This window comes from Phyllobates terribilis, unplaced genomic scaffold (genome assembly GCF_046119375.1).
Source record: "Phyllobates terribilis strain yellow unplaced genomic scaffold, ASM4611937v1 Scaffold_7__3_contigs__length_470593459, whole genome shotgun sequence".
NCBI lineage: Eukaryota > Metazoa > Chordata > Amphibia > Anura > Dendrobatidae > Phyllobates > Phyllobates terribilis.
The window spans coordinates 153,207,846-153,221,319 of record NW_027362767.1 but is presented as its reverse complement, the minus strand read 5'-3'; the positions used below and the strand labels follow the sequence as shown (position 1 = coordinate 153,221,319).

The following is a 13,474-nucleotide window of genomic DNA, read 5'->3' as shown; positions in this document are numbered from 1 at the left end:
CCGCATGTTTTTTTTTGGGTGTCTAATAACCGTGAAACATGCGGGGCAGGGACTCGAGCATGTCACTCGAGCACAAGCGATACATGGTGCATACATGAGTACCCGATGCAAACTCAAGTAGCGAGCACTTGCGCTCAAGACTAATGACAACTTATTCAATATGATGACCTAATGTTATCAAATTTTGTGTCGTACCTCTAGACTCAAAATGTTCACTATACCCCTTGATAAAATCCTTGAGGGGTCTAGTTTCCAAAATGGGGTCACTTGTGGGGGAGTTACAATGTTTAGACACACAGGGGCTCTCCAAACGCGACATGGTTCCAATTTGTTAGCGGACACCATGTCGCGTTTGGAGAGCCCCTGATGTGCCTAAACATTGGAGCTCCCCCACAAGTAACCCTATTTTGGAAACTAGACCCCACAAGGCACCTATCTAGATGCATAGTGAGCACTTGGAACCCCCAGGTGCTTCACAAATTAATCCGTAAAAATAAAAAAGTGGGTTTTTTCCACTTTTTCACCCCTCAAAGTGACTTCAAATGTGATGTGGTCCCTAGAAAAATGGTTTTGTAAATTTTGTTGGAAAAATGAGAAATCGCTCGTTAACTTTTAACCCCTATAGCTCCTTAACAAAAAAAAATTTTGGTTCCAAAATTGTGCTGATGTAAAGTAGACATGTGGGAAATGTTATTTATTAACTCTTTTCTGTGACATATCGCTCTGATTTAAGGGCATAAAAATTGCAAAATTTTCAAAATTTTCACCAAATTTCTGTTTTTTTCACAAATAAACGCAAGTGATATTGAAGAAATTTTACCACAATCATGAAGTACAATATGTCATGAAAAAACATTCTCAGAATCAGGGGGATCCGTTGAAGCGTTCCAGAGTAATTATCTCATAAAGTGACAGTGGTCAGAATTGTAAAAATTGGCCTGGTCATTAACGTGCAAACCACCTTCAGGGGTAAAGGGGTTAAGTACAGTCTATATGGCAGTAATGACCCTTCTGCCTGTCTGTCTGACATCACTTACTGTCCATACATGGACTTCCTTCCTGGTGAGTAATCGGCAGTGAATGTGGAGTACAAGCAGTTATACACTATGTATTCCCCGCACCGCACTGCTCTGCTGCTCTTCTCTGCACATTGTGTAGCAGTGACCATGTTCTCCGCTGCACAGGTCTCCCTGCTCCTCGCTCTGCTGAGCCCAGGTAAGGAGTACAGGAATATATCACCATTTATATACTGTGACAGGGGAAAGTGCTTGACAGTGTGTAACAACCTCCAGGGTTCCTGTATTATACGGTGTATATATCCCCGCCATGGAGTTCGGTAGCAGAGATCTGTGTATCTCCCTCTCTATGATGGTGGCTGATCACCTGCTCAGGTATGCTTTATAAGAGCAGAGCGCTGACACGTTTCTGGTCTCTGTGCTCCTGGGAAAACTGCTGTGAGTACAGCAACTGTTTTATTTGGGATGCTGTGCACTAAGCACAGGAGTTAGTATTTCCATGCATAGTTTACTTAGTGGACTATTTTCTTAGAGTGCCTGAAGTGCCTGTCTGTCCACGGAGATGGCGATCTTGTGAGCTAATCTGCTAAACTGTTACAACACATAGAAGAGAGATACACAGAGAGATGATATAGATTGAGTATGTACGTATCTAACAATATACACAAACTTGGCTGAATATGTAGTATCGTCAGCAGGCGGCAGTGGTGGGTGCAATTCTCAGGACCCCCACTATGTCTTCTGTATATAGAAATGAAAGGCAAGAACTCCAAGGTTCAGGAGTGAAGGGAGCGCTTTGTTAACCCATCACCAATACCAAGGTTTCAGTTCCTCCTGGAAGTGTTGTATAATTGAAAAACATTAAATACAGCAACGTGTGACACAATATATATTACAGTGAGTAGATAGCATAATTACATATGATGTATAAAGTGTATCCAGAGTATGGATCCAATGTAACTTCCTACACTTAGTCCACATCGTAAGGGGGCCATGTGGTCAATTATTCAGAAATGCATAGATTTTTTCCAAGTGCTCAACCTCAATAAAGCAATTGAAAACAGTTAGTGTACCCATGTTGGCATAGTCACATTCTCATGTATACTGTTGTCTTGTTGGATTTTTAAGTGTTGGAAACATTTCACTTTTACCATTATAATCTTCTGAGAGGCTGTCTCTAGGACCCAGCGGCTACCTCCCTCTGGCTAATTAACTCTCTGGCCTGGGTATATAAATACTTGCTGTGTTTCAGAGGGAGGTGCCAGCGATATTCGTTGTGAAGGTTTTAGTAAGAGCAGTACTTCTACCTCTCTGAAGCGTGCGGTCATGAGTGCATTTGTCTGGATTCATCTAAAGCTAAGCCATTTCCCCCTGTTTGTTCTTCCTTGTTGTCTATAGTAGTGGAGATCGACTAGTGCTCATCTACTCCCTTCCCTAGCCTGAGCCAAACGCCAGGGAAAGACAGGGTGAGGTTCACGTGCGGCAATTGGTGAAGAGCCAATACAGAGACGTTAGTGGAGACAGGGTGACGCTAGATCAGCCTAGGAGGTCTCCACTCCCCCTTTCCCTAGAGTCTGGGCTCCTTTTCCCTCTTCTGTTTGTGTTGCACTTAGCCTTTCCCACACCTTGCGTGACACACCCTTGACCTGACGAACAGCTACTGGCAGATCCCCATGTCCCAAAGGGCCAAGGAGAAGACGACTTTCTCTACACCTGATGGATGTTTCCAATACACTCTAATGCCTTTTGGACTGCAGGGGGACCCATCCACCTTCCAGAGGGTCATGGATCTGATCCTAGCCCCACATAAGAAATATCCCGCAGCCTACATTGATGACATTGTGGTCTTTAGCCCAGACTGAGCTAGTCATCTACCAAAGGTACAGGTGATTCTGGATGCTCTGAGGAAGGTGGGGTTTACTATAAATAAAAAACAAGTGCCATTGGGAAGGAAGAGGCCAAGTACTTAGGCTATGTGGTCAGGAGAGGCAAAATCAAGCCGAAAATCAATAATCAATCAATCAACCGCTCTCCAAGAAGCAGGTGAGAGCTTTTCTTGGGATTGTGGGATATTATCAGCAGTTTATTTTGCCATGATGGCCGTGCCACTTACGGATCTTCTCGAAGGCACCAATTCTTTGATGGCGAAATGGACAGTTGAAACAGAGACAGCACTGTGTAAGCAGCCGGTCCTGGTTGCACCAGACTTCAATAAGGAATTTGTGGTCCAGACAGACGCTTCAGAGGTTGGCCTAGGAGTCGTGCTGTCCCAAGAGATAAATGGTGAAGAGCATCTCATCCTGTATCTGAGCTGGAAGCTCTCTTCCTGCGAGATAAACTACGCTATAGCAGAGAAAGAATGCTTAGCCATAAATTGGGCCGTAGATGCGCTAAGATATTACCTACTAGGCCGGAAGTTTAAACTGGTGTCAGACCATGCCCCTTTGAAATGGTTAAGGGAAAAGATGGTTAAGAATGCCCAGGTGATTAGGTGTTTTTTAGGTCGCCAAGATTTTAATTTTCACGTGGAGCATAAACCCGGGAAGTTTCACGGTAACGCTGATGCCCTCTCTAGAATTCCCTGTCTGGTGTCTGAAGGTGCCCAAACTCCCGGCTTTGGGCAGAGGGGGGAATATATGACAGTCACTGGAGATATGTTTCACTGCGGCTACTAGCTTCAGTGAGCTAAACCTACAAATTTCCTCCAGCCCTTACTTGTTGGGGGTTAAACCACCATTTTAAAGGGAGTGTTTTTTTGTGAATGACATTGAGAAGGGTGGGAAGTCATTCACCATTTCTCCACCTTAGGGTGTGGCTGGGCAAGTTAAATGCTCCGTCACTGTTTTTTTTTTCTCTGTTGTGAGTTTGGAGAGGCAAGTCTCCAGACTGTGAAACTTCAGCTCAGGAGGAGCTGAAGTGTACTGCAACTTAAGCGGGTGAATCCCGCACACATATGGACTGTACTATTGTTTATCTTTTGTTTCGCCGTTATGCCAGCAAGGCTGAGTTTATTTTGCTGAACCTGCAGTACTTTATGCCATTTTAAATAAACCAGCAGACGAAAACGTCCCTGAGTCTACTTCTGAAAGCCAAGTGAGTCGTCTTGCCACAGTATTCACACCACTCCAGGTCATGTCTGTAGTGGTGGGATACATACACTGGTCCTCCTTGAGTGTACCCATAAAGATGTTAGCATAAATGGGGCTACATTTGACCCCATAGCGGTCCCAAATATTTGGACAAAGAAATCATTCTGAAACGGGAAGTAATTTCAAGTTAATACGATATCTAACAAAGACACTAGAAATTCACAGACTCGAGGAGAAAATGACGATAACGCTGTAATGGTTGTTGATGTGCCTCTTATGCGGGTGTTTAGACTGACTAAATAAAACAAAGCTATAATCAAGTGACAGTTTCTGGGGAGTACCAAATCTGAAACTGTAACCAAAATAATCAGCTATGTCCTATGTATATGAGACCATTTGTAAGCTCACACACTGTTGTTGGAGAGGGCTTGATTTACATTCTCCATTCTAGTTCATCCCAAAGGTGTTGTTTTGGTGTTTAGGTCACTGCCCTATATATGGCAAGCTATGATACTGTAAGTGGTCTGTCTCCTTTCTCTCCTAGCTGTGATACTGTAAGTAGTCTGTCTCCTTTCTTTCCTAGCTGCGATGCTGTAAGTGGTCTTTCTATCATAGCAGTTATGCTGTAAGTGCTGGGACATCTTTCTATCATAGCTGCAATTCTAATACCGGGAACAACCTATTAAACTGCCCATTTCGGACATTCCTAATCTACTTTGATTTTTGTGAAAGTCAATCAGATCCTTACACTCGTCTTCACACCCATCAGCTTCTGTTAATGCTCACCTATCCCTGTTCTCTTTTCTTCCTCTTGACTTGAACAATATCGGTGATCAGCCACCAGAGGGCGCTCAGATATGTCTCCAATGCTTTACAATGAGTTATATGATCAGGGCAGAGACATGAGAGCAGAGTAGTTCTGATGCGTTTTATGCAGTTATTAATCATATATTTTTTTTCAGCTTTTCACGGCAGTCCTGTTTGTCCGCGCCCATCCACCATGACCGGTACTCACGTCACCATCTCAGGACTCCTATCGTTCTGTGATTTGCCTTGTGGGTCAGAGGGGGATTACAACGTGGATCATCATAAATCAATGGTTTTTACCTATTATTGTCGAGACCGGTTTCTTGATATTTATGGTGGATACAAGGAAAGGACCACCTTAGATGCAACCTGTGGATGTGTCAATATCAGTGACGTAAGAGAAGATGATGCCGGGACATACTTCATATATTTCACAGACAAAGACCAAAGTAAAAGATTGCACCATACTGTGGACTGTGATGTGCTGGGTAAGTCTTTAGTCTCTCACCTCAGAGATTCTTTGTTATCAAAATAAATATTAATGATGTTGATTCATCAAATTTTACCTTTCTAATAATACAAAGATTCATTATTCCAGACAGATCAGGAGAAGTTACACCTCTTCTATAAATCCAGCGATCTCATGTGGCATCTTCTCTAATCACCCACCTCTGTCTTTTTCTTCTCCATCTGACCCAGACCGCTATTATGACTGCTCCTAACAGCTGTAGAGTTTGCTGCTAAGACGTCTTTGGTCCCTGACTTGTGCAGTATTTATAGAAACACAAATAGTCAGACCCCAAACCGGTACCTTAATAAGTTTCATACCCCAGACTAGTCCGAACTCCAAACGAACCCCATATCAGACCCTATATGGGGGCTGACTGCATATTTTTCATTCTGTGACATCTTTGGCTCATTGTTTCTGCTAATATTTACAGTTTCTATAGCAAAATTAATACATTCAGACCCCAGGCCAGCCCCCTAAATTTATTCAGACCCCAGACCCGATTAAATATATGCCAGAACAGTTCACTAACTTAGACATCAGACCTGACTACCATAATGACTGCAGAGTTTACGGCCCAGACATCTTTGGACAACATGGCAGCCAGTCTTATGGGGTCATTGGTGTCCTGTCCCGAGAGGAAGCAGGGAGTTGGGTTTATGTAAAGGCCTCACAATGTGGCATCAAAAAAAGAGGTCAGCACAGGTATAGGGGCATGAGTGCTTTCCAGGAAGGTACTGCAGGAATATTGAGGGACAGAGTATGCGCCATCTATCACCTATAGATAAAACCATTATACTCTGTCCTATATGTGACTGCAAGTCGTGGAGAGAGCAGAGACTCAGAAGCAGATGGGAGAGCAGGCGGGCACATGATAACCTTGAATATCAGCACTGACATCATGTCCTGACTGGTCTACTGAAGTCTCTTCCCATAGAGTTTACGCCAGCTCGGTGCAGACACTGAGCCAGCAGGGAATGCTGAGAGAGTTCAGCTCTGGAGTGAAAATATTCTGGTTGCAAACAGTGACCACTAGAGGCAGCTCAGAAAATAACATGAGTCCTAACACTTATTATATGAGAATTTTATCCTCTCCCATTATCTTCTGACCAGCCCCAATCATCATCAGCAACATCTCCATGACCAGTACGGGCGAGAACTCATCCCTGACAGTTTTCTTTACTGGAGACGAGCCGGCATCAGTCACCTGGAGCAAGATTGGAGGAGAACTACCCGAGGGTTATCTACTGTCCAACCATGACAAGACTCTGACCATCCCGGGCACGGCCACTGGAGTATACAGGGTGGTCGTGTGTAATGCTGCCAGTGAAGACAGCCATGAGTACAGCGTGCCAGAGGAAGGTAAGTGGATGATTAGACCGGAAATCAGCATTAAAAGAGAACTGCAGGCAAAGCTGCCCGGTGCGATTACCGCGGGGGCGGAGCAAAGGGCGATGTCCATTCACAGTCTAACCCTATCAGCACTGATACAAGGCCACACCCCTGAGGAATGGTAACACCCAGTTGTCCATGAATTTCTATGTTTCCGGGAGGAAGTTAAAAGCATTGTCTGCATTGGCGCCTTTAAGAAGATCACATAATTTTCAGAATTGATATCAGAGTCTATGATTAAACTTTATTTTTTTTTCTCTGGACAGATCGCTTTAGTCGATGGATAATCGTGGCCGCCATCATCCCTGTACTAATTGTTATTGTTCTGGTAAGTTTGTATCACATTGTATTGTTTTACCTGGGCACCACTGATCTAGCGATTGGTGGCGGGCCGAGCACTCTGAGACAGATAGGTAATAACTTGTAATAAATGGGAAAAGGAAAGTTGGGATTTAAACTTTTTGATTTTGTATTTTTTTTACTATTATTATTTTTTTTTACATTTTTTTTTAATCCCACGTAAAATGCCATGGGAGGAGCTTAATTGGAGCGCTGTGGAGTGCTGCACTTATTATGGAGCTGCCCACAGTGACTTAAATGACCGCCTTATGTTGATGGTAGAGTGCTTGTGTTACGATGCTGGTGTAGTACTGCTGGAAACCAGTGGCCGAAGGAGCAGGAACAACAAGGGGTAGTAGTAGTTCTTGTAGTTAGCAAAAGGAGTTGTAGGAAACAATCTGTAGATAGGTGAGAACAATCAAGGTAAGAATGTTCAGGAGCTTGGAGACTGGAAACTAGGCTAACAGCTAGACACAATACTCAAGCAATAAGTGAGAGAACTATGTGGCTTTAAGTAGGCCGAAACAGGAAACAAGATGGATCCCATAGATTCAGAATCTGCCATCTTAGTAAATGGCAATTGCAGAACACAACAGCAGTCTCAAATGGTAAGGAGTGGGATTGCAGCACAATTATTAAGGTGAACAATAGCAGCCACTAGTGGTCAAACTGTAGAAGGACAACTGTAATTCTGACAGCTTGTCCTAACTAGGGCTTGACCTCTGTTTAGTGCCTTTGACCTCTGCAATCATCCCCCATAGGGAATGATGTTTTGCAAGGTCCTAGGTATCGTAGGTGCCCCATTAAAACACTGTTGCACCAAGATATTAGTGGGGAGCATCCCATAATGATAATGGCTCCAAAACGCTGCTTACTGAATCCTCATTGTGCATAGAACATCGCAAGATGGCAAAAGGTAACGTTTTTGATGAATAAAGATGGCGTCCGCACCTCTAGTATGAGGATTGCGCATGCGCGAAGTTCCTCCGGAGGACCTTAAAAAGGCGGTTCATGCTCGGAAATCCCCCAATGTGGCTGAATTACAACAATTCTGCAACAATTCCTCCAGAGCGATGTAAAAGACTCATTGCCAGTTATTGCAAGCGATTGATTGCAGTTGTTGCTGCTAAGGGCGGCCCGACCAGTTATTAGGTTTAGGGGGCAATCACTTATTCACACAGGGCCCTGTAGGATTGGATTTCTTTTTACACCGGGCCCTAAAGGTTTGGATTTCTTTTCACACAGGGCTCTGTAGGTTTGGATTTTTTTTCACAAAGGACTCTGTAGGTTTGGATTTCTTTTCACACAGGGCTCTGTAGGTTTAGATTTAAAAACTGCATTTTGTGGTTACTTGTGTTATCTTTGTCTAATATTTAAATTTGTTTTGTGATCTGAAACATTTAAGTGTGACAAACATGCAAAAGAATCAGAAATCAGGAAGGGGGCAAACACATTTTCACACCACTGTATTATGATAAACCACAGTAGGTAATATGTGAACCCCATTCACAGGACCCCAAAGTAAAAATGGACAGAGACTCGTCCATGGGTACCAGTCCATCATAGGGTCGTATTCACACAAAACAGGCAGAGGACATTTGCTCATTCAGTCCCTTCGGGGCTAGTGAGTCTGTTCTAAATATCCATTCACTGGCATTGGATTTGACCACCTCCATTAAACAGAGAGAGATGTCTCCAATCTCACCGTGGTGCCTTCTGCTCATGTGCTTTGCTAATGAGGTATCATGGCCATGCCGTACATCCCCCAGGTGCCCTACCACTCTCCTCCTGAACCCCCTCTTGGTCTACATAGTCCAGGGGGGCAAGTAATGTGGCCATTTAAACAAGTCGTGCAGTTTTACAATTAAAAAAAATCCCTCTGGTAAAAAGTTTTCCCAGTGGATGAACTCGAAAACGATTTGCTTGGTCTTATCCATTGAGGTGTACAGCAATTCCCCACACCTAAAAAATGATGCTCCAGAAGTGTTGTGTTATAGGAAACACAAGTATTTATCGAAATGGACATGTTAGGAAAGCCGAGAGGTCCTTTTAACGTTCTTTATTTTAGCTTTTATATAATTTTATATAAGTATTTTTTTTCATTATTGCAGGTGATCATCAATAAAAAAAGAAAGAGAGCAAAAGATCAAAGGAAGGAAGAGGAAGAAAGACATAATAGTGTTTGCTAATTAAGTCAGACTGGGTCTTTTTGCTGGAGAAGAACCAATTTCTACGTCGACCATTTTTTTTTGATGAGTTTTACCATGGGACGTGCTATTTAATGAGAGCTGTGTTTATCTGAGTGCAGTAAACTGCTAAGTTATGTAAGTTAGTCAGGTGTGAGGTGATGGGGAATATGCCGCTGACTGTCACCTACCATTAACCATTTGCATGTAATTTGCAGCTGCTGTGCTATTTTATTAGTAATGTACATGGACATTGAGAATATTCTTGTCTGCAGTACTAATCACCAGCCACAGGAGGCCGCTGTTTCCTCTGTAACTCCTCCATGACTTTCCATGGCTTAAACTGGTTTGTGCAGGATATTTATTCAGAGACAGTTACCCAGTTCTGCGAGGAGAAAGAGAAACAGTTATTCTGTTGGCAAAGACTTATGTTATCTTAAATGGACTCTGTTCTGCTGGTTTGAACTGAAATTTGGACAGAAGCAGATGAAGCCCCAGGCCAGAGGGGCAGTGTAAGCAATTGGGAGGAAGTGCCTGACAGGAAGGGGTTGGTTCTGTGGCCATCTTGGCTGGAAAGAGGAGGACGTGTGACATCTCCGTTGAACGCCATCCGGATTCCAAGGGGACAAAAACCACAGCGGGTAGCAGAGGATACCGTTTTCCAGTTTCATTGTCAGAGAAGAAGTTTGGAGAGATGACGTCCACAGGAAGTAGCGGAGCCGAAATCCCCAGGATCCGAGATCCATGACGCACCCGGAGGGCCTATCAACAAGTCAGCTGTGGTACCACGCATCGGTTAGAGACTCGGCATCCATTGGTCAAACAGCCATCATCCAGATGAGCTTATCTCTGCAACAACACAGCGACCAGACACGGGTCATTAAATCCTGAGCTCAGGCCCACCACGAGGATTATGGTGGGAGCGTGCACGCACACAGTTAGTTTGGCGCCAAACTCAGACAGGCAGATACTGGCACTTAAATGCATCATTGCCGATCAGACTCAGCTTGCTGAACCACTAGTGACTTACAGAGACTACAACATTAAAGGGGAGCTACAGAAGTATACAGTATACTGAGGTGTTCCGAGGAGCGGCCCATTGCACTCATGCGGTCCTTAAAGTGAACGCAACAGTGTATAATTCAATAACTGGGTTGTATCTAGTAGGTTTAGAGTCATTCTGTTAAGTCTATAAGCGGCTGTGCTGCATCACCAATAGGCCATCCCGGGCATCCATTTGATTGCTCCAGTTTTCCAGGTAAATGCTCGGTAGCCGCACTGGGCGGGTGCTCAACTAGGTAAATAGTAATGTAGTCAACATTTCCGGGCCTACTGAGTGAAGCTGCACCGTGGTCCCGGTCAGTTCTGACCAGGTGTGTGTGAATTAACCTGTTACATTTTGTTGGTTGGTGGAAGCGTAATCAGTCTGAGTTTAAAAGTTCATTTTGACAAGTGTAGTGTTTATTGCTTTCCTTGTCCACGGCTTTGTTGTATCCTGGGGAGCCCACCCTGGTCCATCGCTTACACAGGTGCAGGTAGTCATCTTGGCTCCGTGATTAGCAGTGCTGTCTTGTAATGCAAGGTATATTTTCCCATTGTGAGTACACGAAGTTCTGTGCCCTAGTCCTGAAGTGTAACCAGCAAGTTCTGTGCCTTAGTCCTGACGTGTAACCACTGAGCTCTGCGTTTCAGTCCTGAATGAAGTGCAATGACCAATTTTTGTCTCCGTTATGAATTGTAACCACCAGTCTCTTTGCCTAAGCCCAGATGTGTAACCATCAAGTTGTTTGTTTCAGCCCTGAAATGTAACCAGGGTTTTTGCCTCAACCCTAAACTAAAACCAAAAAGCTCTGTGCCTTAGTCCTGAAGTGTACCCACCAAGTTCTATGACTTAGACCTGAAGTGTAACCACCAAGCTCTGTGCCTTAGCCCTGAAGTGTATCCGCCAAGCTCTGTGCCTTAGCCCTGAAGTGTAACCGCCAAGCTCTGTGCCTTAGCCCTGAAGTGTATCCGCCAAGCTCTGTGCCTTAGCCCTGAAGTGTAACCACCAAGCTCTGTGCCTTAGCCCTGAAGTGTAACCGCCAAGCTCTGTGCCTTAGCCCTGAAGTGTAACTGCCAAGCTCTGTGCTTTAGCCCTGAAGTGTAACTGCCAAGCTCTGTGCCTCAGCTCTGAAGTGTAACCACAAACTTCTGTGCCTCAGCTATGAAATTTAACCATAAAGCTATGTGCCTCTGCTCTGAAGTGTAACCACAAACCTCTGTGCCTCTGCTCTGAAGTGTAACTACAAAGCTCTGTGCCTCTGGGCTGAAGTGTAACCATAAACCTCTGTGCCTCTGCTCTGAAGTGTAACTACAAAGCTCTGTGCCTCTGCGCTGAAGTGTAACCACAAACCTCTGTGCCTCTGCTCTGAAGTGTAACTACAAAGCTCTGTGCCTCTGCTCTGAAGTGTAACCACCAAGCTTTATGCCTTAACCCTAAAGTGTAACTATCAAATTTTGTGCCTTAGTCCCGGTGTGTAACCATCAGGTTATTGAACTTGCCTTGATTCTAATGGTGAAAATCCTAGTAAAATTTGGAATAAGTTGAAAGAATCTACAGAAGAGGCAACTTGTCTTAGAAAATCTCAGTACTGGACCTGATGTGTGTCCAAGACGCTTCACGGTGGACACAGAGATCTCACCTATGTGGTGGCGGTGTTCAAAGGTACAAGATTTTGTAGCTGCTATTGCGATTCTCAGGGATGTTTTTAAATGTAGGAGAGGATGGTAAAAATATAATATATACATTGTAAGGCTGACTATTGAGAGAAGATGAATGAGTGTTGAAAGGTTTTGTACTGATATGCGTGGAGTATGGATGGGATTATATTTTATGGTGGAAATATTACATTTGTTGATTTTTTTTTGGTTGGATTAGTAATAAAGAAAAATAATAAAAAGTTTGTGCCGCTGTTCTGTGTGTAACTATCAAGCGTGTTCCCTCATTGAGAGACTGTAACTATTAAGCTAATCTGCTTTAAATTGACACCCTGACCTGTCTGTATTATTAAAGGGGGATTTGTATGATTTTCGGATGTTTTTGGCAAGTCCTTTGAATATGTCAACAATGTCCAAAATGGAAGTATCCCTTTAACTGTGCGTTCCTTAAGTGGGGTAGTGCATTTAGGGTCAGACATGAAGAAGTTCCTGTCAAGGTCATGTTTGCTTTTCAGCTTTGATTCAACAGAACAATAAACGTTGTGTGGATTTGTCAGAAAATTATTTTTCCATCGATATCCCATGTTAATGGTCATGGTAAGAATCAGCCACTAGATGGCGGCAGATCAGCAGTATATACATGCAGTATGATGAGCTCGGTATACAGTATATACTATTACATGTTACACCACTGTTTCTTCCATGACTATATTTGTGTATCTAATTCTGTGTGATACTGTCTACTGAACTGGTGTATCTAAGCCTATCACGTTACTGTATACGGAACCAGTGTGTCCAAGCCTATTGAGTGATACTGTCTACTGAGTTGGTGTATCTAAGCCTCTCATATGTGATACTTTATAATATGGTGTATCTTATTCTACCTATGCAGTTGTATCTAAGCCCACTATGTGTAATAGCTATTGAATAGGTGTATCTAATACTATAATTGTGATACTGTCTGCTCAGCTGTGCATCTAAGCCAATCCTGTGTGATACTGGGGCCGCAGTCATTGGCAGTGAGGCAGGACCCCCGTTCTAGCGATCACGGGTTGTTCTCACTCTCGGGCTCCCAGCGATCAGCTGCACAGGTGACAGCTTGTCATGTAGGAACAATCCTAGAACAAATGGAAAAAGGGAGGGATTACAAAGTATTATATTATCTATATTTATTTCTACATTTTTTGGTTATTGCTACTAGGAAACTAGAGAGGAGGGGGAGGAAGAGTGGAGAGGGAGGGGAAGAGAGGGAACTGGAGAGGAGGGGGAGGAAGAGGGGAAGAGAGGGAGGGGAGGAGAGGGAGGGGAAGAGAGGAAGAGAGGGAGATAGGGAACTGGAGAGGAAGAGAGGGAGAGGAAGAGTGGAGAGGGAGGGGAAGAGAGGGAACTGGAGAAGAGGGGGAGGAAGAGGGGAAGAGAGGGAGGGGAAGAGAGGGAGAG

The 13,474-nt window shown here is 43.9% G+C and overlaps 1 protein-coding gene across 2 annotated transcripts in view; it reads left to right on the top strand.

Annotated features, from left to right (window-relative positions):
- Window positions 1–12,267, top strand: part of LOC141154046 (uncharacterized) — an 80,251-nt gene extending 67,984 nt beyond the window's left edge. Inside the window, exons 1-5 of one of the 2 annotated variants that reach the window (XM_073639449.1) lie at window positions 1,068–1,215; window positions 5,068–5,400; window positions 6,534–6,782; window positions 7,079–7,140; window positions 9,263–12,267. In XM_073639449.1, the coding sequence (XP_073495550.1) occupies window positions 1,107–1,215; window positions 5,068–5,400; window positions 6,534–6,782; window positions 7,079–7,140; window positions 9,263–9,340 (831 nt within the window). In that variant the 5' untranslated portion in view covers window positions 1,068–1,106 and the 3' untranslated portion in view covers window positions 9,341–12,267. Of the gene's footprint in view, window positions 1–1,067; window positions 1,216–5,067; window positions 5,401–6,533; window positions 6,783–7,078; window positions 7,141–9,262 lie in introns of those variants that run through there. The other variant, XM_073639450.1, reaches the window with a different exon arrangement.
- Window positions 12,268–13,474: the final 1,207 nt, after the last annotated feature.